Source organism: Coregonus lavaretus, assembly GCF_964263955.1.
Source record: "Coregonus lavaretus genome assembly, chromosome: 11".
Taxonomy (NCBI): Eukaryota; Metazoa; Chordata; class Actinopteri; order Salmoniformes; family Salmonidae; genus Coregonus; species Coregonus lavaretus.
In genome coordinates, this window is record NC_139998.1 from 32,090,218 (window position 1) to 32,112,292 (window position 22,075).

A 22,075-nucleotide genomic window follows, 5' to 3' on the forward strand; every position below is an offset into this window, starting at 1 on the left:
GGGAGGAGCTATAGGAGGATGGGCTGATTGTAATGGCTGGAATGGAATTAATGGAACGGTATCAAACACATCAAACATATGGAAACCACAGGTTTGACTCATTTCCATTTATTCAATTCCAGCCATTACAATCAGCCCGTCCTCCTATAGCTCCTCCCACCAGCCTCCATTGCTGTAGATGCATGCATGTCACACAGGTCCTGCATATGACAAAAGATCAAATTCAAAACCAGAAACTGACAGCTTATTTATTACCATGCTGGCTAAATAAGTCCATCCACTAAGTTCATGTAGTAGCACCTTCCAGTGTTCTACACAATTCAACTTGAACTCTATTGCAGAAGTCCTCAGAGAGAGAAAGAGAGAAGTGAAAATTCAGCTGTTGGGAAGTTGTTGGCACCAGGGCTTGTTCTTTGGCAAAGATTGAAGCCATAAATTCACAGGTCTACAGACAGATGCAAGTCATACGTTCCCTATAGCGGAGCCATGTCAACACCCTCTTTTACATACAGGACCTGCTCTCTACGGGGTGGTCAGTAACCATGTTTCCATCTACAGTTTTTATGCGAGTAAAGTCATACCGTATATAACAAATCACGACAGCTGTGTTAGAAACAGGAACTTTTGGTACAATTTTATAAATGCAGAGAGATAATTTGTTCATTTGACATGGTGGGATCTTTTTGTGTAGGTAAAATTAATTATGCGAGAAATGGCAGTGGAAACTCCTTTATGCGCAAATATTGATATAATAACCATCATATCGAAGAACTTGGAGTCACGTGATGATATGGTGTGTCCTCCCACTACCAATTGGGAAAGCATGCAGTTTATTAGACTACAGATGAAATAAATTATGATGAACTTCACAGGGTGGTGAAAGTGCACGGTGATGAGCTTGATGCTCCTTTCCAATAAATATTGAGGGTCTTCTTCTGGTGACATGATGATTGATGCTTGACTGCCGTTTGACAAATATTCTTGCTCTTATCCATAATAATCTAATCATGTAGACTAGCCTACCCACACTGTATCTGCCAGCTGTTGGCTAGAGCCCCTGTGCCAAGACCAGAGGAGGCACATTTGCTATTTAACCAACAGTTTTTGTGACAGTTGAAAATGTAATGGAAACACATTGAACTTAAAGTACATTTTGTGTGCACTACGTCATCACACACTGATTTTTATCCGCAACAAATCCGTTTGGTGGAAACACACCACTGGTGGGAAAATATTTTATTTTAACCTAGCTAGTGTGACTATACCTTTCTCAAAGCCATTACATGGCCAAGATACCTACATCTGCGGGGAACTGTTGACTGCCTAGACAAGAGACAAATCATTTACAAATGACCTGTAGAAATCTATTTCTTGGCCATGGTACACTGTACATGAAAGTTGGTTGATCGGTTGAATGAAGAGATGAGATATACTCTGTAAACGTGATCTGCGTTTCTGCATTATGTGTGCCCTTGGTAAAGTTTGTTCAGGTTTCTTTTTCTTATGAACATCTACATTCCTAATTAGACCCGATACAAAAAAGAAATGTATCATAATTAACACTTTAAACACCAATACTTGGACTGAGTCTTTTTGACACTGATTGACAGGTAAAAGTTTTTTTTGTTTGTTTTACTGTCTGCCAGTTCACTTAGAAGTAACCCCTTGGCAGGCAGAGGCCGTTTCAACTGACCCTAGGCCACCATGACGGTTCTATATTGGAACCTGGGTTGCAATATAACAACATTAGGAAACATTTCTTCCAAATAAAGATTTCTTGCACTTTTGAGGACAACAGCACACACACACACACATGCACTCAATCAACACAGCCATTTCTGGAGCACACAATTAACCACAGAGGTGCGCACACACACAGACGGACACACACGGACCAACAAACAACACAATCTTACAAAAGACCTGGCATTATGACCTGTTAATCTCCACAGCAGACAACTAGACTCGCTGCTCTGACATCCTTTTGGCCGAGCGCTTCCTCCAAAAAGCTACGGCTTTTCCAAAGCTGGAAGCTCATCACAAACAGGGAGCTGCTTCTGGCCAGAGGTTAACAAAAGCCCCTGTCATGTCCTCTAGCCCAGACCCATGAGCCACAGAGAGCTCCACTGGCTTGGCACCAGTGAGAAGATCAGCAAACTCTTCTTTCTGCAAGAGATAATCTCGTCTTGTTTCCCATAGGTGCATGCAGTCCCAGTGGGAATGTGGGATTTAATCCCAGCTGGATATCCAAAGTACTGGGGCTCCTGGGCTCTCCTCACTCACCACCGCTCCCTTCATCAAAGGACCCGTCCTTAAACCAGCTGAATGAATGCAATGATAGGTGGGAGCACAGAGCACTCACCTCTCCACCAGATGGAAGTCAACACATGATGACAACAACAAAACAATGATGAGACCATGGCTGGGATGAGTTTGAAAACACATGGGCTGCTCTGTCCCCTCAGAGGCATGGAAGGCCTCGCTGACTCCACTGGCCACCAGCCACTGAGGACAGAGCAGTGGAAGTGAAGTATGACATGGTGAGAGCACTGTTTCACACCCACTGACAGCTAGGATAATGAGGATGATGTTGGCAGGGGACTATAAATGAACAACAACACAGCCAGAAAGTTGAGGAGCACTAGCGAGAACACATCTGATTCCCTTGGTGCCGCATTACTCCCAAATGCATCCTTTTCATAAATGTGGTATTTGTCCTTGTTGGAGTGGAGCATTTTCACATCCTCAAAGGCATAGTAGGCAGCCATGGTGAAGTTGATGTCCCCAGAGGAAAGCAGGTCGAACACACAGGACTGGAAGTAGAGGTCCTCCACCGGGAGGCGCTCTTTACACTTAGCCATGGCAGCCTGGTAGGTAAACCCATGGGGAGGGCTGCCCGTCCTGCTCTTGCTTGGGCCGTGGTCCTCCACTGCACGGGCCCTGAATGTCCTGAAGTCGATGCGCTGGTTGGCAGGGCAGCCGTGCAGGCAGAGGTACAGGTCCTGGTTGTCTCGGTCTTCTACAGAGTTCACTACTTCCTCTGGCATCCGCACAGCAAAGGTCAGGTATCGGCCCACCTGCCGGACCACGATGGTTGTACCGATGTAGCGTGCGTGGATCTCTACCTGCTGCCCAGGCACCTTCTCCACGATGCGCAGCGTGTTGGCCCCGTGGCGGTCTCCACCGTTCTTGGAGCCGTCGGCGAATGCCGCAGGCAGCTCGTCTGTCTCTGCGTGATACATCTTCTGGTCCACACACTCCTGGAAGTTCTTGAAGATGATTGTCAACTGTAGCAAGAGAGAGAGGGGAGAAGATTAGAAATAGCAGTCAGCACAACAATAGTTAGCTCATTCAATATGTTTCAGGTAATTAAGGAGCCTTTTGAGGCTGAAAATAGAAAGGTACATATAGACATCAAATTAATTAAATCATTGAACACCAGTTGAATTTAAAAACTGTATGGAACCTCTATATTGTCATTTTTATGTGGAAAATAGTTAGTGGTAGGGCTACACAAATGACTGAGGGGTATCTTTGTGCTTTGGCATTAAGAACACCAGTAGTTTGTGTAATGCAGACCCCACCCCAGTTCAGTGTCACATTTCAGCTCTGCCTCAACATTGGGGAGGCCAAAGTAAACGGCCTCAGAAAACACGGGTATAGGCCATGTTAAATCGGGCCATAGTGTGCAGACACAAAGACGAGCCATTCATAGTGGTGAAAAACCTGCCTGTGAACCCCAGAACTGTGCTCCGGGGAGTGGCACTGGGCCAGGAGGGGAGAGCATGCTCTGCTCTGTGGCTAATTAACTAAGGCTGGTCACTTCTCCGCTTGCATGGTTTCATTAGGACGCCAGTGAGCCGTTGTCACAAAAGTGACCCCAGGACAGCCGAGAGGCTCTGATCTCAGAGCGGAGGGGGCAGGGGGAGGGGGAAGTGGAGCACCAAAATGCCCTGTTATTACCCAGTCAAGTCATCTGCCACCCCAGCACTCAGCCCACCCCTCAATCTCCACCGACCCCTCTGTTTTCGAAGGACAACTTTATCTAAGAACATGTAAAAACCTCTACAAAAACCATGTGCATAAAGAAATAAATTGCTTCATCAACCCTCCTCCTGAATGAAGGTAGTCAGTGTTTCCCCTATATTCATTTAAATTGTTGCCACCGCTAAAAAAAGATATGTCATTTTTTATATATTTCTGCAGTGACTAGCTTTTAAATGTATAGTCGTTGGCTCAATGACTGGAAGTCTATAGGAACTGCTAGCATGTCACACCGGTAGAGTATACAGCAGACAGTTCCCATACCCTGTAGCAGGAGCCAATATTAAGCAGAGCTCCAGCAATCCCATGGTCTATACCCAGGGAAGTCTTGTTTGTATAGGCTGTAGCCTTGTTTTCCCCTTGTCCAGACTGAATAACTTAAAAAGCTGTCTAATTTGTTTCCAAGTACAGCTGTGTAAAAATATAATTACCTTAAGCGCACAGAAAAAAGCCTGAATGCTGAAAGTGCATCATTAGGTCTGATGATGGAAAATTGGCCTCTCTCTTTATGTGATTGAGGACAAAGTCTCAGTGTAAACCCTGCAGTCAGGATACAGCGCATGGAGGCCTATTGGTCACACAATCACAACTGCCAAAATTGTACCAAATGTGGACCGAATATTACGTGAATTCGCAGACTACAAATGCTCAGGGTTCTTTGTTTTCACCTTAAGTTAGTGAAAGACATTTCAGGGTAAGCCCTCCAGGCCGTCCAATGTACCGTAGTAGCAAAACAATGATAATTGATGAGGTATGAGGGCCAACTAATGTGGAGAAAATGCCTGCAGTTTCCTGCATGGCTTGAGCACTTAGTTAAAACAACAGTTTCTAACCCACATACACACAATGCTAGGGTATGGACTGCTACACATACAGTGGGCCTAACATTAGTCTTGGCTGTCAACAAAAAAAAGCGAGAGGGCTGGAGCCACCTGGTAATGTTTGATGTTTATACTGCTGTTATAATACTGGCATATCATTTGTAAACCTTATCAAGATCCCAACAATTGGTCTGTGCATTGCCTCTTGGTCTGCGATGGAACTGATCCAAACATTAACCAGAGTCCACAGTGAAACAGTCCCACGGCTGTTCCTACTTCTCTACCCACATTAAAGCGGCCAAGAACCTTACATACGAATGTCTTACTTATGATACTATTTCTTGATTTGAGAGCTCCTACAAATTAATCACTGCAGTACAATTTCGCTTGTAACGCCAAGGTAGTGGGTTCGATCCCCAGGACCACCCATACACAAAAATGTATGCACGCATGACTGTAAGTCGCTTTGGATAAAAGCGTCTGCTAAATGGCATATTATTATTTTATATTATTACAATTTATCAGTTTACTGATTCAAACAAGCAGGCCAACATATTTCCCTTTCCCTGAAAGGGCTTTCTTTAGTAAGAAAATGGCAGAATAGAGGAGTAGCAGCCTTGGTCAGGAGGGACAACGAAATGTTCCCTTTCCTAAAAACCTCTACCTGGCATTTTAACGCAGTTTGCTAACAAGCTATCTTTTTGCTATTTCTGAGTTCTTTACTTATATAGTACACTTCTAAACTCCTCCGCAGCAGTGAGAAGACAGGTGTTATCAGAAGTTTTGCATGTATATCTATGATGATAAGAAAAGTGGTGTCATTTTACTTCAAGTGAGTAGTTTTGCAAGGTTTCAGTCCTTGGCAATGAATTAATAACTAAATACTTGATCAGTAGTTAGCAATGTCCGGCATCCCCAGACACTCTGTAACTGTGCTGTACCCACGATACAGTCAATATGTCATGGATTCAACATGTGAATATGATAGAGAGATGTAGAGGCTCCTCTCACCTTGCTGGTGGCCGTAGCAGAGGAACCAGGCACCACAGGTGTGTTGGTCACCTGAACAGACAGGTATTTGTTATGGATAAGGGGCCAGGCTCCCTCAACCTTGCAGGTCTGGAAGTCATCGCTGAAGGTACGGAGGTGCGGGTCTCCAAAGAAGCCACAGTGGGTGTAGTTGGGTAGTGAGGATTGGCGAGGAAGGCTGCGTTCGTAATGACACTGCTCTGGCCCATCGGAGCGCTCCTGGCTGTCAGGCTGGAGCTGTGGTGGTGGGGGTGGAGCGGGGGTCCGGGCTCGAGGCTGAGTTGTAGGCCCCTCCTTGGAGCAGTTGTTCTGGCTCATGAGGTCCTCTATGCCATGTTGGGCTGAGTGGTAGGCCAAGTCGCCTCTGCAAGTGCGTGCGGTGCGGCGTACACAGTTGTTGTACGCCCGCAGCGCTGTACAGAACTCCTCCTCCGGGCCAGAGCTTGAGGTGGAGGCCCAAAACTCTGAGTTACACTTGAGGATCTTACACTGCAGACTCACTGTAGAGAGAAGAAAACATTAGGACCATAGTTCACACAACAATGGAAAACCAATACCTACAATGGACTGTTTTTTTAATGTACTAAAAAAAGAAAAGAAAAGCAAGTGTTATACAGTCTTATCTGTGTGTTTGGACCCTTAAACAATAACCTATGTAAGGGCAATGGCTTGTCTTTAGACTCCTATAATTCCAAAAAGCCCTGCAGCGTCCTTCGAGTTTTTCCATGTTTTTTTCATTGTCTCAAGACAAATTGAGCATTTATTTCCATTAAATAACTCTGACCTCATGTGTAACGAAACCCAAAATTCCACCAAATATGAGGATTACAAGTGTCTGCAATTTGCCAAGTTCAAATCAATTCTGCTCTGAGATTTCATAACACTAGATGAATACAGCCTCATTCTTAGAGAACATACAGCACACAAAGTGAGGTTTACTGTTTCCAAGAGATTCAGTCAACATGCAAAAGTTAATGCATCATCAACAAAAATATATATTTTTGTGGAAGACGTGGTGTATTAATTTAACTCGTAAAAAATATACTAACTTGATTTCCACAGGGACATTGGGGGATAAATTAGTAAAAACACCAACACACACCTCATCAATTAGTCAAAACAAGCTACTCAGAAGTGTTAACTGCATAAATTCACCGGTAGGTATCCTACCTAGTGTTTGCATTTATACTATATCATCCTGTTGCATGGCTAAAAGCCAGAAATTAGTATTTAAAAAACACACCAGGGGTGAGGAAATACCTCCCCTTTAAATTGTTCTATTCAGAATCCAGCTCTTGTTGAGGTGAACCAGAGGGGGTATGAGTTTGTGTGAGCCAATGTGGGAGGGGGTAGTCTTACAGCTCTGAATGAAGACAATGTAATTTGCCATTGAGAAGAGACCAGCAGAGTCATAAATTAGCCCTGTGTAAAGGGATTAGGTTGAGTTTCATCAGCAATGGGAGGGGGCTGGCGCTCCGACGACTCCATTAAAAGAAACAGGAAAGAAACTGGCTCCAGGACCAGAAGGCGGAACAGAAGAGAGGTCTCACCATTCCACAGTTCAAACTGGATATAAGATATCCACCTGTCCATTGTAGAAGGCTGTAATCAAAGAGTAACGCAATTTCCAACAGGCATTCCCTGGTACTTAAATTACATGACCTGAAATTTAAGTCGCTTTGGGTGGCATGGAATAGGGTGTGGGTATATAAGAAATAATAGACGTAATTAAAAGCAAATACCAATACAATTGGATCTCCTAGCTTTCGCCTAATAAACACACTTCAGTTTAGGCCTTCATGGAACTTTCCTCCACCAAACGTTCCCTCAGAACTGAGCAGCCAATACTTTGAATTCACACTTTCAGTTGAATACTGATGGCTCTACCACACCACAACAACGATTCCACCCCCCACAAATCACACAACACTCCCGCCTCAGCAACAAAAGGCATTTATCACCCATCTGATAAATGGCAATAAACTAATAAACGTCAAAAACGAACACTTGCATTATCACTTTTTGTTTGTCAGTAAGTGACTTGAAAGAGAAACCGATAAAGGTCGGCAAATGTGCAAATTGAGTTCGATGGGGCATGGATAGGGTATTTTTGCATCTCATAAACGGGGAGGGGGCTCAAGTAAGCCCATTATTAGCTGTGTTATTACGTTTTTTATTTTACTAGAACCATGCAGATCAAACAATTAATAACCTAAGCATGGTTACGAATTACTCATGGGGAAAGTCGATGTGCAGTTCAGAGTAACTTATTTGGCTTTACTTGTTTTGACCGGTGCCAAAATAAAAAGTCAAATCAAGAAAGTAGGCTAGTTTAGTAAAGGGGGGTCGAATCCGTAAGCCCTATCCCCCATCCCCCCAAACAAACACAACCACACGGGGATATAGCACTTGAGTAGCCTAGAGCTGTGTAAAATGGTTAAATGAAAATAAAACGTTATTTCTATCACTTTAACAGAAAGTAAAAATAGCCTAGGCCTCAAACTCACAACATGGAGCACATGAAAAGCGACAGAATTGGCTGTTTGCACCGACACCGTCGATTCCACAGGTCTCTGATATTTTATGCATTTTACCAGTGTTGACGTGCAATTTATTAAGTAAGTCTTCTATTTTTGTTGATACACTCAAATATTGTCTTGTTAATACTATGTAAGCTGCAAAACTTGCAGATGGATGCTACATTTGTAGAAAATGTGCTGCTAAGGCAAACGCTTTTGCTAAATATAACAATGCATGTATGTATCCATTCTAATTAAGCTTGTTTCAATTGAACAATGTATCCATGAATATTGCCTCAATGTAACAATGTGTCTTGTCCTTTTCATTGTGTGGATTTTGCAATCATCGTGGTACTGGTCTAACCTTGCAAGACCTCAAGAGCGTATAACTAAACAAGGGTTGTAATAACTACATAATAATCATATTAGCACAGTTAACAGACGCATGATTAAATTAGTATCTCTAATATTGTCTTACCAGAAGGAAACAGGCAAAGAAACACAACAAGGATCTTGCCGACTTTAAGCGCCGAAGGTCCTCCTGCTCCTTTCCCCATAACCATCCATCCAGCACGGGGTCGCACTTCTCTCCTCTCCCTGGTCGAATCAAATGAGAAGGTGGAAAAAAATGAATTAGGAGAAATTCGTATCGTCTATCTGGTTTAATAACTCAAAGCAGAAGGCTACATGAGGTCTGGAGTTAAGGAATGCAGTCATGTCCTCGAACAAGAACTTGGTTCGAACTCTCGAAGTAACTTCGCCCTCTTTCTAGAAGCCTATTGACTGCACTCGAATTCCTCAGCAAACAGTGAAAGCAGGCAATCGATCTTCCATTTAGGGAGCGAGGGGATTCGATTATATCTGGCCCTGTTTTGCACATGCTGAAAAGTGATTGCATTCCTTTTGGAATTTAGTTGCCTCCCGGGCGTGAGCGATCATGTCTAGATGGGATACAGCTTTTATCAAATTGAAGTCGAAAGTTTATTTTTTTGGTACATTTTAGCTAACCTTAACCAAATCCTCCTAACCTGCTACGTTAATGATCCTAACCTGCAGCGTAAATTCTCCTAAACCTGCTATGAAAACTAAATTTGGACAAAAGCTGCCCCCTAGACAAAACCTGCGTGAGCCAGATCCCCAACTTTGGCCGACGCTGGCTCAAAACAAATGTGAAGTAGTCACCTAGGTTAAACACGTGGAGTAATGAGTAGGATTTTATGTTTTCAAAAGTAATTGCTTTTGTTGAAAAAAAATATGCTTAATCTGCCTTCTCAATGAAGACTAGTTTGAAAATGTTAACAGATATTTTATGGAAAAGAGATGTTGTATGTTTCTGAACGATGCCCAATGCTCCCTTGTTGCCAACATAATCGAGCAGCGCAGATTACTGTTCGATTTGAGAAGGCTCTCCTCCCTCACCGTTTTTGCCCGGTCACGTAACGGGCCATCGACCGGTGCACCACGGTTCAGCTTAATCGAACTTTCTCAGTGCCAAGAAGGCGCAGTTTAGGCTATCGCGTACTAGTGACTGGGCCAATGAGGTGCGGTTGTTCCAGCCTTCCGCCCCTCCTAAGTGTCAAATTACATCTCAATGTGTAGACTTGTGCGTTGTAGTCACGTTGGGTCACTTCTCAATAGTTTGATGGGAACTGTATTTTGCTTTCCTGCTAACAGTACATGCTAACATAACTAATATTATATGCTGCGTAAATATATGTTGGAGCAGGTAAGCCTGTAACATGGTGACTCTCACTTCTCGTGTGCCTTGACCTATAGTGGCGCAACGGTCTAAAGCACTGCATCTCGGTGCTTGAGGCGTCACTACAGACCCCCTGGTTCGATTCCAGGCTGAATTACAACCGGCCGTGATTGGGAGTCCCATAGGGCGGCGCACAATTGGCCCAGCGTCGTCCGGGTTTGGCCGGTGTAGGCCTTCATTGTAAATAAGAATTTGTTGTTAACTGACTTGCCTAGTAAAATAAAGGTTAAATAAATAAAATAAAATAGTTAATATGAAACGTATTAACCATGCTTATTAACTACACTGAACAAAAATATAAATGCAATGTGCAACAATTTCAAAGATTTTACGGAGTTACAGTTCATATAAGGAAATCAGTCAATATAAATAAATTCATTAGACCCTAATCTATGGATTTCAAATGACTGGGCAGGGGCGCAGCCATGGGTGGGCCTGGGAGGGCATAGGCCTATCTACTTGGGAGCCAGGCCCACTCACTGGGCAGCCAGGCCCAGCCAATCAGAATGAGTTTTTCACCACAAAAGGGCTTTATTACAGACATAAATACTCCTCAGTACCCCCTCCCCCCTCAGACGATCCCGCAGGTGAAGATGCCGAATGTGGAGGTCCTGGGGTGACATGGTTACACGTGGTCTGCGGTTGTGAGGCTGGTTGGATGTACTGCCAAATTCGCTAAAACTTATCGTAGAGAAATGAACATTCAATTATCTGGCAACAGCTCTGCTGGACATTCCTGCAGTCAGCATGCCAATTGCACACTCCCTCAAAACTTGAGACATCTGTGGCATTGTGTTGTGTGACAAAACCACACAGAGCCTAGAGTGGCCTTTTATTGTCCCCAGCACACGGTGCACCTGTGTAATGATCATGCTGTTTAATCAGCTTCTTGATATGCCACACCTGTCAGGTGGATGGATTATTTTAGCAGGGGATAAATGCTCACTAACAAGGATGTAAACACATTTGAGAGAAATAAGTTTTTGGTGTGTATGGAACATTTCTGGGATCTTTTAGCTCCTGAGTGGCGCAGTGGTCTAAGGCACTGCATTGCAGTGCTAACTGTGCCACTAGTGATCCTGGTTCGAATCCAGGCTCTGTCGCAGCCGGCCGCGACCGGGAGACTCATGGGCGGCGCACAATTGGCCCAGCGTTGTCCAGGGTAGGGGAGGGAATGGCCGGCAGGGATGTAGCTCAGTTGATAGAGCATGGCGTTTGCAACGCCAGGGTTGTGGGTTCGATTCCCACGGGGGGCCAGTATAAAAAAAATAAATGTATTCACTGACTGTAAGTCGCTCTGGATAAGAGCGTCTGCTAAATGACTAAAATGTAAATGTAAATCTTTTATTTAGCTCATGAAACATGGGACCAACACTTTGCATGTTGAATTTCCATTTTTGTTCAGTACTGTTCAGTTGGGGAACCCTGCTATAAGAGGTACAGAAGCTCAAGCATTGCCATTGAGGGCATCCACCGTTTTAAAGCAGTCAACTGGGTGGGGATTCCTATGAGTTGGGAGAAATCAGCCAATGAAGAAGAAGAAAATGTACTACTTTAAAATGGAGATAGCCTCAGTGGCACTGCCCATGTTGTCACATATGCTATAATGGCACTTATACAAAGATGGGACTTCTATCTATCTCTATGTGTTATACTAGTCTATTGGGGTTGATGAAAATCCCTGGGGACATTAGCCTACTGGAGAACCACCAAACACCATCCAGACTAATTATTTGTCTGGAAAGAGATAGAACATGGGCAATGGCTATAGATTAATATGACTCTGAATTATCAAACCAAATTAAACAGCATAGTATGTTGGAACTACATGTGTTTTAGTGTTTGGTTGGGCAACTTGAGTGGTATTACAGTGATAGTAGGCTATATTTCTTAACATACTCACTTATGTTCTGTAAGGACTGGGAGGTATTTTGCATTGCTTATGAATGTGTGGTAATTGACATGTAGCCTAGACTTGTAGAAGATTCAATCTCATCTCACTGTACAGATGTAGGATCTTAATTTGAGCCAGTTTGCTACAGCAGGAAAATACTCCTGCAGCAACAGGAAATGTGGATTATAATTAATGGACTTTTTGTAGGGGTTGATACATTTTTCGTAAGGGAAAATCAAGTTTGAAATGTAAAAGTGGAAATTACAAACATCAGAAGCCTTTTTAAACCTCACATACACTACAAATTAAGATCCTACATCTGTAGGCCTAATAGCACATATCAAAGGCCCCCATGTAATGCCTCCTGAAATGCTAGATAAAACCACATTCACCGCAAGCTTAATCAATCCATAGAACAAATGGATGTCTTGATCTCATTGTGTCATCACTGACCTTGGAATTTAAACGTAGGGCCTATCCATATGCTTACAAGACCTAGGCCTACATGTCGATTGAAATTCATAAACTTAGGTTACTACAGTGTTCCAGTTGGTCTCATTAGGCTATATTTTGCGGAGATACACTAATAATGCATCTGGCCCATAGACACATATGGTCTGTCTTAGCCTATATACTGTATGACACCGGTGAAGTTACTTCACACTTTCCAACAGACCGCACCGTTATTAAGTCTAGATATCATACCTCTCATCATGACAAACGCACATGGCATTATGAGTGCGGGGACAAGTTTATCTGTCATAAAATTAGGCTTTGTGGCGCTTTAGCGCAATTATTAGGGTACAGTAGCCTACAACTGTCAGTCAGTCATCGACATTGAATCTTGATACTTTCCCATTTCCTTTCTATCACTGCGAATAACGAAGCCCATTCTCTTTTTTATTTATTCAAAATACAAATAAGCTTCCAATTGCAGTTTTTCCTGAATAATGCGTGCGTAAAGGGTTTGATTTGAGCAATGTGAAAGAGGAGAAGCAGACGATATTGTAGGCCTAATATCATCATATTGAGTACATAGAAATATTCTCAAAAATTATGAATTTACAATTACACATAGGCCTATGAGGCTATACAATTATTGATATAGCAATGCCATATGTCAACACATTGCCATGCTTATAATTACATTCAAAACATGTTATTACAGCTGGACAACTTGTATTGCAAATTCTATTTTGTAGCCCGTACTGTGTAGGCTATTGCTATTTTTTTGCCACAAAAATGTAGTATAAAGAAATTGTCTACAGCCTAGCACACAAGGCAGGGCTAATTTATTAGAAGGGTAATCAACACATGGATAACCATTACTCTTGACAAGATAAGTAACGTTAGTCTCCTATAGTCCACTGACAAAAATAGGAAAGAACCCTTAGACAAAAATGACCCATTGACAGAAAAATCACCACTCTCCATCGAAATTATGAATTTAGATTTCAGATTTAAATATCTCTCTGAAAATAGCCCAATTGTCAGTATATTGAGAAACGGCCAATACCAACCTTCGCGACTGCATGGAGCTCTCCAAGTTTAGCTGCCGAACGCGAGGAAAGCGCAAATGCTAGCGCAAGAAGCCCGACTCCGAAATTCCACCCGAAATACCGTTAGCTAGGTCTTATACTGCACGCTAATCCAAATGTAGCGCATATAACATTGTTTAAATTGGTGGGAAATGCCGCCTTCCATGCATGGTTTCCTTCGATGATGTATCAGATAACGAGTGTGAAATTCAAGTGATTTTTTTCACACAATAATTCGCTGATAGTTGAGATTGAGAACCTGGTCAATTCACTGATTCTCCGACACTTGGAGGCTATTCGTCTGCCTCATTCCGTTGACCAAACAGTCACCCAATATAACGAACATGTCTCATAAAATATGAATAGAATTTAACTCCAACAGTTGTTCTCATCTTTGCCCTTGTATTCCTGCGCTCAGTTTAGTTGGTTCTCGTTGACGTTGAGAGGAAGAGCCATCGGGACACCGCTGCTGCTCCACATGGACTGCTGATATCTCTCGTTTCCTCGCATCACTGTTGTGAAATGGCTAGTTAGAAAGTGTGAGAGAGACAATGATTGGCTCTGCATGACGTCGCTGGGACCCCACTTCAGTCCCCCGACACATCACGCCGTTTCAGGCAATTGGCGAATGTTTAGACTGGGGATGATTATTCTCCAAACATTAAGCACAAGCTGCTGCAGCAAATGTTAATAAACCACAATAACTCAGATTCATGCTCCTCCTCCACATTTCGTTCCTCCCACTACTCTGTATTACAACTATAACCACTATAAACACTGTTATCAAATGGTGATAATAGTGATGCAGACATTGTTATAGTAGGCTACAAATCAAATCAAATTGTATTGGTCACATACACATATTCAGCAGATGTTATTGCGGGTGTAGCGAAATTCAGTAGTATCTAACAACTCAATAGACAGTAGGCCTATTTCACATTTATGCCAAAATAGCCTACTATTTACATAATTGAGATTGAAAGAGAAACAGCAATAGACAGTAGTACAGTGCAAGACTAGAGCTTCGGTCCAAATCCAACATGACTATGCATTAGAAATGAAAAACTACCTTTGGATTTGGCCACATTTAGAAACGGGAAGGTAAAGAATGGATCAGATTCAAAGACAGATGGGGAACAGGGGATTTACACTGCACCTGTGTTTAAGGATCAAAATCAAGAAGAGTTATCAGACCACCCCCTCCTTCTAGAGAACCATTACAAGGCCGGCCTCCATCCCCATCCCTCTGAGGAGAAGGCTCTCACTGCCCCAAACTCCCTGTGATTAGGAAAATCCATCAAACAAGTGATTGGTCAACCATATAGACATTTGCAGTGGTGTATTATGCCTTCTTTCCAGCTGTAGCTGGACAGGAAAACATCCAACATGGATTGGCAGCAGAAACAGGTAGCCTATGTTTTTGAACATATTTCAGGACATGAACCACTACATATATCTGTGAAAGTTGCCCAGTTCTTCAAATGGTGTCATAAACATGCTTAATGCATTGAGTGCCATGTCAAACCTGAGAAAAGTATTGCTACTCTTGGGCAGCTACTATCATACTGTAGATACTGCAACATTTCTGAGTCCATCACATTCATCTATCTGAACCTGACTTACTGGGAACATAACAATGTAATAATTTGCAGTCACAGCTCAGGTCTGCCCATCATTGATAGCCATTGAGAAGCAGCATTTTTACATTGATGTAACAGCACACACGAAAGGCTGCCACCCCAGTGTGAAAATAATGGCTTTAGAAGTGCCGGATGCTGGCCCCCTGTCTCAAACACAGCTGGTGGAGTGGGTGCCTGCCTCGCTGCAGCAAGAGGCCTATGGTCAATTAATACAACTAGTCAGTTGACATCAGTATGACAGACTCTGCAGTTTTGTAGAATGATTTACTGCGCTGACATAGTAGATAGACACACTATAGAAGGCCCATTGTATTTTTAGCGTTAAGATATAAAGATGTCAAGCTCATTGTATTTCATCTGTCATTGTTTCAGAACAAATCAGATGCAATCAGCCATATTATTACACAGAGTAAAATAAAGGATCAATAAAGCCTTCCTGTGGCTCCCTGTGATTTCCTTTAATTTGCCTTCACCACTGAATACTGACATGAGGAATCTCATTATGTTTCATTTAATCCATTATACCAAATCAGTTAGGTCTACACCCACAGAAAACACCAGCCAGTGAAATAGAAACTGGAGGTGAAAATGGGATTTGGGAAGGCTCAAACTGTCAGCTCAGGATATTCCTTTTAATAATCATGAAAGGAGATCATGAGCCCCTGATACTAGCAAAACCATTTATTTTCCAATTTGTTAATGTAAAAAGGAGTCAGAAATCAAATGGTGATGTGCTGTCTACTAGACTTTCTCTTAAGTTTATTCAATGAATCTATGCATGACCCAAAAATACAAAAATAGTCATAATAAACAAACCATGTTCTTTTTGCTCACATGACTGAAAGTGTCTATGACAATGAAGTATAGATGTGGTTATTCAACTCAAGGGGATTTTCCAAATGTCCTATACTGCATTAACTAGCCTATGCTATCTATTGTGCCATATACAATTACAGAAAATATTACAGTGAAGCATTTATAGTGTTCCATTATATGAGGAATCCAGATGTAATGATGTAGACACTGCTCTATCAAGTAGTATTACCCTGTAATAGTATCACCCTGTTCTATACCTTACATTTCTAAAAGTGTCGCTTTGACACTGTTTTGAAAAGGAAATATTTCTGATTGCACTCTCAAAGCTTTATCTAATTTATTTTGCTTAAAGGTTAAGGTGGCAGATAAGGTGTTGGAAGGGTCAGGCTAATATATGAAACACCTTTGTAATGTGTATGTAAGGCATTTAAATGCAAGGTGGTAAAAGTAAATACCCCTATATCTGACACCATTCTAGCTCTATAAATGATATCTGTAAATCACATTTTGTGTGTAAATGTCACCTTGGCTATAGATGATAATCAACCTTACAGAATAGACTTGGGTCATACATGGGACAACAAAATAAAAAACAATGGCGTCGACAGCAGGTAAATAAACTAGGGTAATTAAAATGGGTATTGTTAGGTTAATGCTTCCTCTCAATGTTTTTACTTTCCCCATCATCAGTGAAAAAGGATGAATGAGCCATCAGAGAGCTATACAGGAAAGAGTAACTGTCTTCCTAATGTTCAAAGGTCAACTGCAAGGACATCATATGTCTGGGATTGTTTTTAAAGTTATTTTTCAGCACATTGCTAAGATCACAACAATTTTGCATGCTATTTGTGCCTCCCTTGCATTTGGCCGCAAGTGAAAAAGAAAGTATTGTATGACGATAAAAAATTACCTTTTTTGAAAACAGTATTCATTTCATCTGCTTATCATTATAACCTCTCGTAAATCTAAGCTTGTGATGACAGCCTCTGTTTGGATACAGGTTTGTTTACATTCTCAGCCATCGCTCTGTTTTTGCTTGGGGGATATTCCAGATTCTGATTTGTTTGCACGGGAATGCAAATAGGTGCAGAACACTCATAATGTTAAATTTTACCTAATACCAATCATTGAACAGTAACAATCAGTCATATACGTTTTTTGAATTTGTCACTTACAAAATGTGGATAATGTTGTAATGTGTTACTTTAAGTGGTAAATTGACCACTGAACTATGTATTGACATAACAAGTATTTAGGGGATTATAGCGGTACAGAGATAAGTATTCAGGATTCTCTAACAAATTACAGAGATTATTTCTTAAATGAGTGTTTACATTGACTTGAATAGCACGGGATGCTAGCATTTTGACTGCCTAATGGCTTCTAGGCCCACCTGTTTACTACCTAGCATAACAACAAGGTGCCAAGAGTTAATCAGGCAGTTGTCAGTGAGCCGAATATCTGCCGAGGTGTCTGTGCATTTTGCAGACATACACCAGACAGATTTGTCAGGGCTGTCTGAGAAGCACACCCCCTCCTGTGATTGTTGTGCCAACTGAAAGAAATATGTTCATTTATCTCTCTTTCACACAGCGTTTAACGAGATAATCCCGACTCCTGTGGACTTCATGAAAAATGCATTAACTTAATCCACAACAACAGTTGACAGGTGAGGTGACAACAATTATTTATGTGTAATTCTCCTCACAAATAAGAAGAACAATAGATATTCCTTCAGTATTTATAAATGAAGAGTTGCCCTTGATAATATAGAACCTTCATAAAATGCAGTGCTACAATACAGTAAATGTTATCAAGAGACTTCTTCAGTTTTTCTATCAATGGGCGATAAGAAATTATGTGGTCATTCATTGTGTTGACGGGAACGAAACATACCGACAGCCCAAGGCACTGGTTCCACTGGGCCATTTTTCACAAAGCTCACATCTGAACTGACATATTTATCATGACATGTCAGGACAGAGACAGAGAGGTGATGGAGGCACCTTCAGGCCCCATACTGGTGACCAATGGCAATACAGAAGTCATGCTTGAGACACCTTCTGTGTGGCAATTTAGCTATTAATACTGACACTGATTTGCATTGTACACTACATGACCAAAAGTATGAGGACACCTGGTCGTCGAACATCTCATTCCAAAATCATGAGTATTAATATGGAGTTGGTCCCCCCTTTGCTGCTATAACAGCCTCCACTCTTCTGGGAAGGCTTTCCACTAGATGTTGGAACATTGCTGCGGGGACTTTCTTCCATTCAGCCACAAGAGCATTAGTGAGGTCGGGCACTGATGTTGGGCGATTAGGCCTGGCTCGCAGTCGCCGTTCCAATTCATCCCAAAGGTGTTCGATTGGGTTGAGGTCAGGGCTCTGATCTCGACAAACCAGGGCTCTGATCTCGACAAACCATTTCTGTACGGACCTCGCTTTGTGCACGGGGGCATTGTCATGATGAAACAGGAAATGGCCTTCCCCAAACAGAATCGTCTAGAATGTCATTGTATGCTGTAGCATTAACATTTTCCTTCACTGGAACTAAGGGGCCTAGCCCAAACCATGAAAAACAGCCCAGGACCACTTTTCCTCCTCCACCAAACTTTACAGTTGGCACTTTGCATTCAGGCAGGTAGCCTTCTCCTGGCATCCGCCAAACCCAGATTCGCCCGTCCGACTGCCCGATGGTGAAGCGTGATTCATCAATCCAGAAAATGTGTTTCCACTGCTCCAGAGTCCAATGGCTGCGAGCTTTACACCACTCCAGCCGACACTTGGCATTGTGGATGGTGATCTTAGGCTTGTGTGCGGCTGCTCGGCCATGGAAACCCATTTCATGAAGCTCCAGACGAACAGTTATATTGTGCTGACGTTGCTTCCAGAGGCAGTTTGGAACTCGGTAGTGAGTGTTGCAACCGAGGACAGATGCTACGCACTTCAGCACTCGGCGGTCCCGTTCTGTGAGCTTGTGTGGCCTACCACTTCACGGCTGAGCCGTTGTTGCTCCTAGACGTTTCCACTTCACAATAACAACACTTAACGGGGCAGCTCTAGCAGGGCAGAAATTTGACAAACTGACTTGTTGGAAAGGTGGCATCCTATGACGGTGCCAAGTTGAAAGTCACTGAGCTCTTCAGTAAGGTCATTCTACTGACACTGTTTGTCTATGGAGAGTGCATGGCAGTGTGCTCGATTTTATACACCTGTCAGCAACGGGTGTGGCTGAAATAGCAGAATCCACTAATTTGAAGGGGTGTCCACATACCTTTGGCCATGTAGTGTATCTTTATTTGTAATCTGATCCACGAGTCCAACTATTGATGCCAGTGTTGTGAGTCAAACAATAGACTACTGCCAAAAATGTTAGTCACTCGGATATGACAGTGGAAATACTGTATAAGGGTGTGAGATCAGATGACAGAGATGATACATTCTAGTAATGGCATGGGTAAAACAACACAGGTGATTTTGTTTTCTTTTCATACATTTTAGAATGATTCCATTATGGTATTATTGACTGTATTATTAAATCATGATGAGGACAAATATAATTTGCTTACATACTAAAAAACAAACATGTTTCAAGACAAAGTCGATATGAAAAGGAAATGTGTTCCATCAAGAAGTTAAATAGACATTAAAATCTGATTTCATCATTACCAGTTTGACCTAGAGGCCTTCACAGAGTGTAAACACACTAGACTGATATGGACTGCATAGACCTAAATGGATGCATATATTACACATACGTTATGTATTAGGCACCTTGTTCAGCTGAATAAAGAATTGTGTGCTGTTTCCCAATCTGAATATCACTGGGTCAATCAAACTAAATTGAATACAACGGCAAACAAAGAAAAATGAAGATGGGTCCATGTCTTCTCGTCAAAGCTGGTGTACAAACTCAAATAAAATGGGACTCAAAGGTATCATAGCCTACATGAATGACATCTGAAATGAGGGGTGGATGCTCAGCATCATTGTCATTGATAATGAGAAGTGAGAATGAATTTAATCTATTTGCTGGTGTTATGTAGAGAGCAGGCACTGCATAGAATTACTCAGACATAGTCAGTAATAATGTGACATGCAGGAAAGCCGTAAATTGACAGAACCTTACACACAGAGGTATGGAGTAGAATGCTTAAACCCTCATTATAAAAAACCCATTCTCATTCTAGGTAGTGAAGGTGAATATATATATTTTTAAGCCCAGACACTGATACAGTGAGAATGATGTGCAATGTTTAATTCTAGACATGTACCAAACTGGACGAGGGAATGTGTATTAAAGTTGAATCCTTTCCCAAGTATAAATAGTCCTGATCAAAATAGAGATGATCAGACTGAATGACACTGCATGTCAAACTTAATGACCATTAGGAACATATATAAGTGCAGAGCCATACACAGCAAACAGAATGGTCCTTGGAATAATGCATGTGGTTTGTCAAAAACATTGCAATGCAGTATGGGTTGGAGAACAACAGGCCTGCTGCTATTTGCATGTTTGGTATTGTTCATTTATCCCACAGTACAGAGGCTTATCTCAATAAAACAGCTGCCTTGTTAATTTCTTGCTGCATAATGTCTCCCAAATGGAGAGGGTAGATCCCAATTTTCTGAGGACATGGAATATAATTTCCCACATTGAGATGAGCTGCCACTTTGCACAGATTTTGGAATGCACAGTATCTTAGATGGCTGTCTTTAGTCAAATAATATATAAGTGAAATTAGTTCACTGACAGTCCCAAAATTAACAACAGACATTGACACCATGCCAATATTTGGTTTAGTTGTCATAGAAACAGCCTGTGTTGCCATTTTGTGTTTAGTATTTGATCAAACATTCATATCGCCTGTTGGTACACATTGCAGAAATGATACATGTGGGTGAAAGAGGTAGAGATCATTATTTGTCATTCATGTGAGAGGGAAAATTACTGTGCAATACAGATTATGTCAACAGAACCCACCTTGCATGGAGACCGCAGATAATCCACAAAATATGACTAGATAAATATGAACCTTCTACTCTGATCTGTGTGAGCTGTTGTATTATGAATCATACATAGAGACCTGTCATGCTTATCCAAGCTATTACTAATGCAAATCTCTATAAAAAATACCTTTCAATAGACAGCTATAGACTAGACTTTATGTGGAACCTGTAATACACTGAATGGACAAAACATTAGGAACACCGGCTCTTTCCATGACATAGACTGACCAGCTGAATCCAGGTGAAAGCTATGATCCTTTATTGATGTCACCTATTAAATCCACTTCAATCAGTGTAGATGAAGGGGAGGAGACAGGTTAAAGAAAGATTTTTAAGCCTTGAGACAATTGAGACATGTATTGTGTAGGTGTGCCATTCAGAGGGTGAATGGGCAAGACAAAATATTTAAGTGCCTTTGAATGGGGTATAATAGTAGGTGCCAGTCGCACTGGTTTGAGTATGTCAGGGAACTGCAACACTGCTGGGTTTTTCAAGCGCAATAGTTTCTTGTGTGTATCAAGAATGGTCCACCACCCAAAGGACATCCAGCCAACTTGACACAACTGTGGGAAGCATTGGAGTCAACATGGGCCAGCATCCCTGTGGAATGCTTTCGACACCTTGTAGAGTCCATGCCCCGACGAATTGAGGCTGTTCTGAGGGCAAAAGGGGGTGTAACTCAATATTAGGAAGGTGTTGCTAATGTTTTGTACACTCTTAGAAAAAAGGGTTCCAAAACGATTCTTCGGCTGTCCGCATAGGAGAACCCTTTTTGGTTCCAAGTAGAACCCTTTTTGGTTCCAGGTAGAACTCAAAGAGGGTTCTACCTGGAACCAAGAAGGGTTCTTCAAAGGGTTATCCTATGGGGACAGCCGAAGAACCCCTTTAGGTTCTAGATAGCACCCTTTTTTTCTAAGAACGTACACTCAGTGTATATCTTGCTCTGGTTTTTAACAGAGGCAGATCTAGAAATGACAACATTTGCTGAAAAATGCATT

The 22,075-nt window shown here is 42.0% G+C and overlaps 1 protein-coding gene across 1 annotated transcript; it reads right to left on the minus strand.

Moving 5' to 3' along the window:
- Window positions 1–2,570: 2,570 nt before the first annotated feature.
- On the minus strand, window positions 2,571–9,861 carry LOC311137515 (repulsive guidance molecule A-like; the record flags this gene model as incomplete). Its single annotated transcript, XM_084172042.1, has 4 exons — window positions 2,571–3,287; window positions 5,877–6,394; window positions 8,892–9,010; window positions 9,833–9,861. The coding sequence occupies 4 exons, from the start codon at window positions 9,859–9,861 to the stop codon at window positions 2,571–2,573; spliced, it is 1,383 nt and encodes a 460-aa protein (XP_084028168.1).
- Between the last annotated feature and the right edge of the window lie 12,214 nt (window positions 9,862–22,075).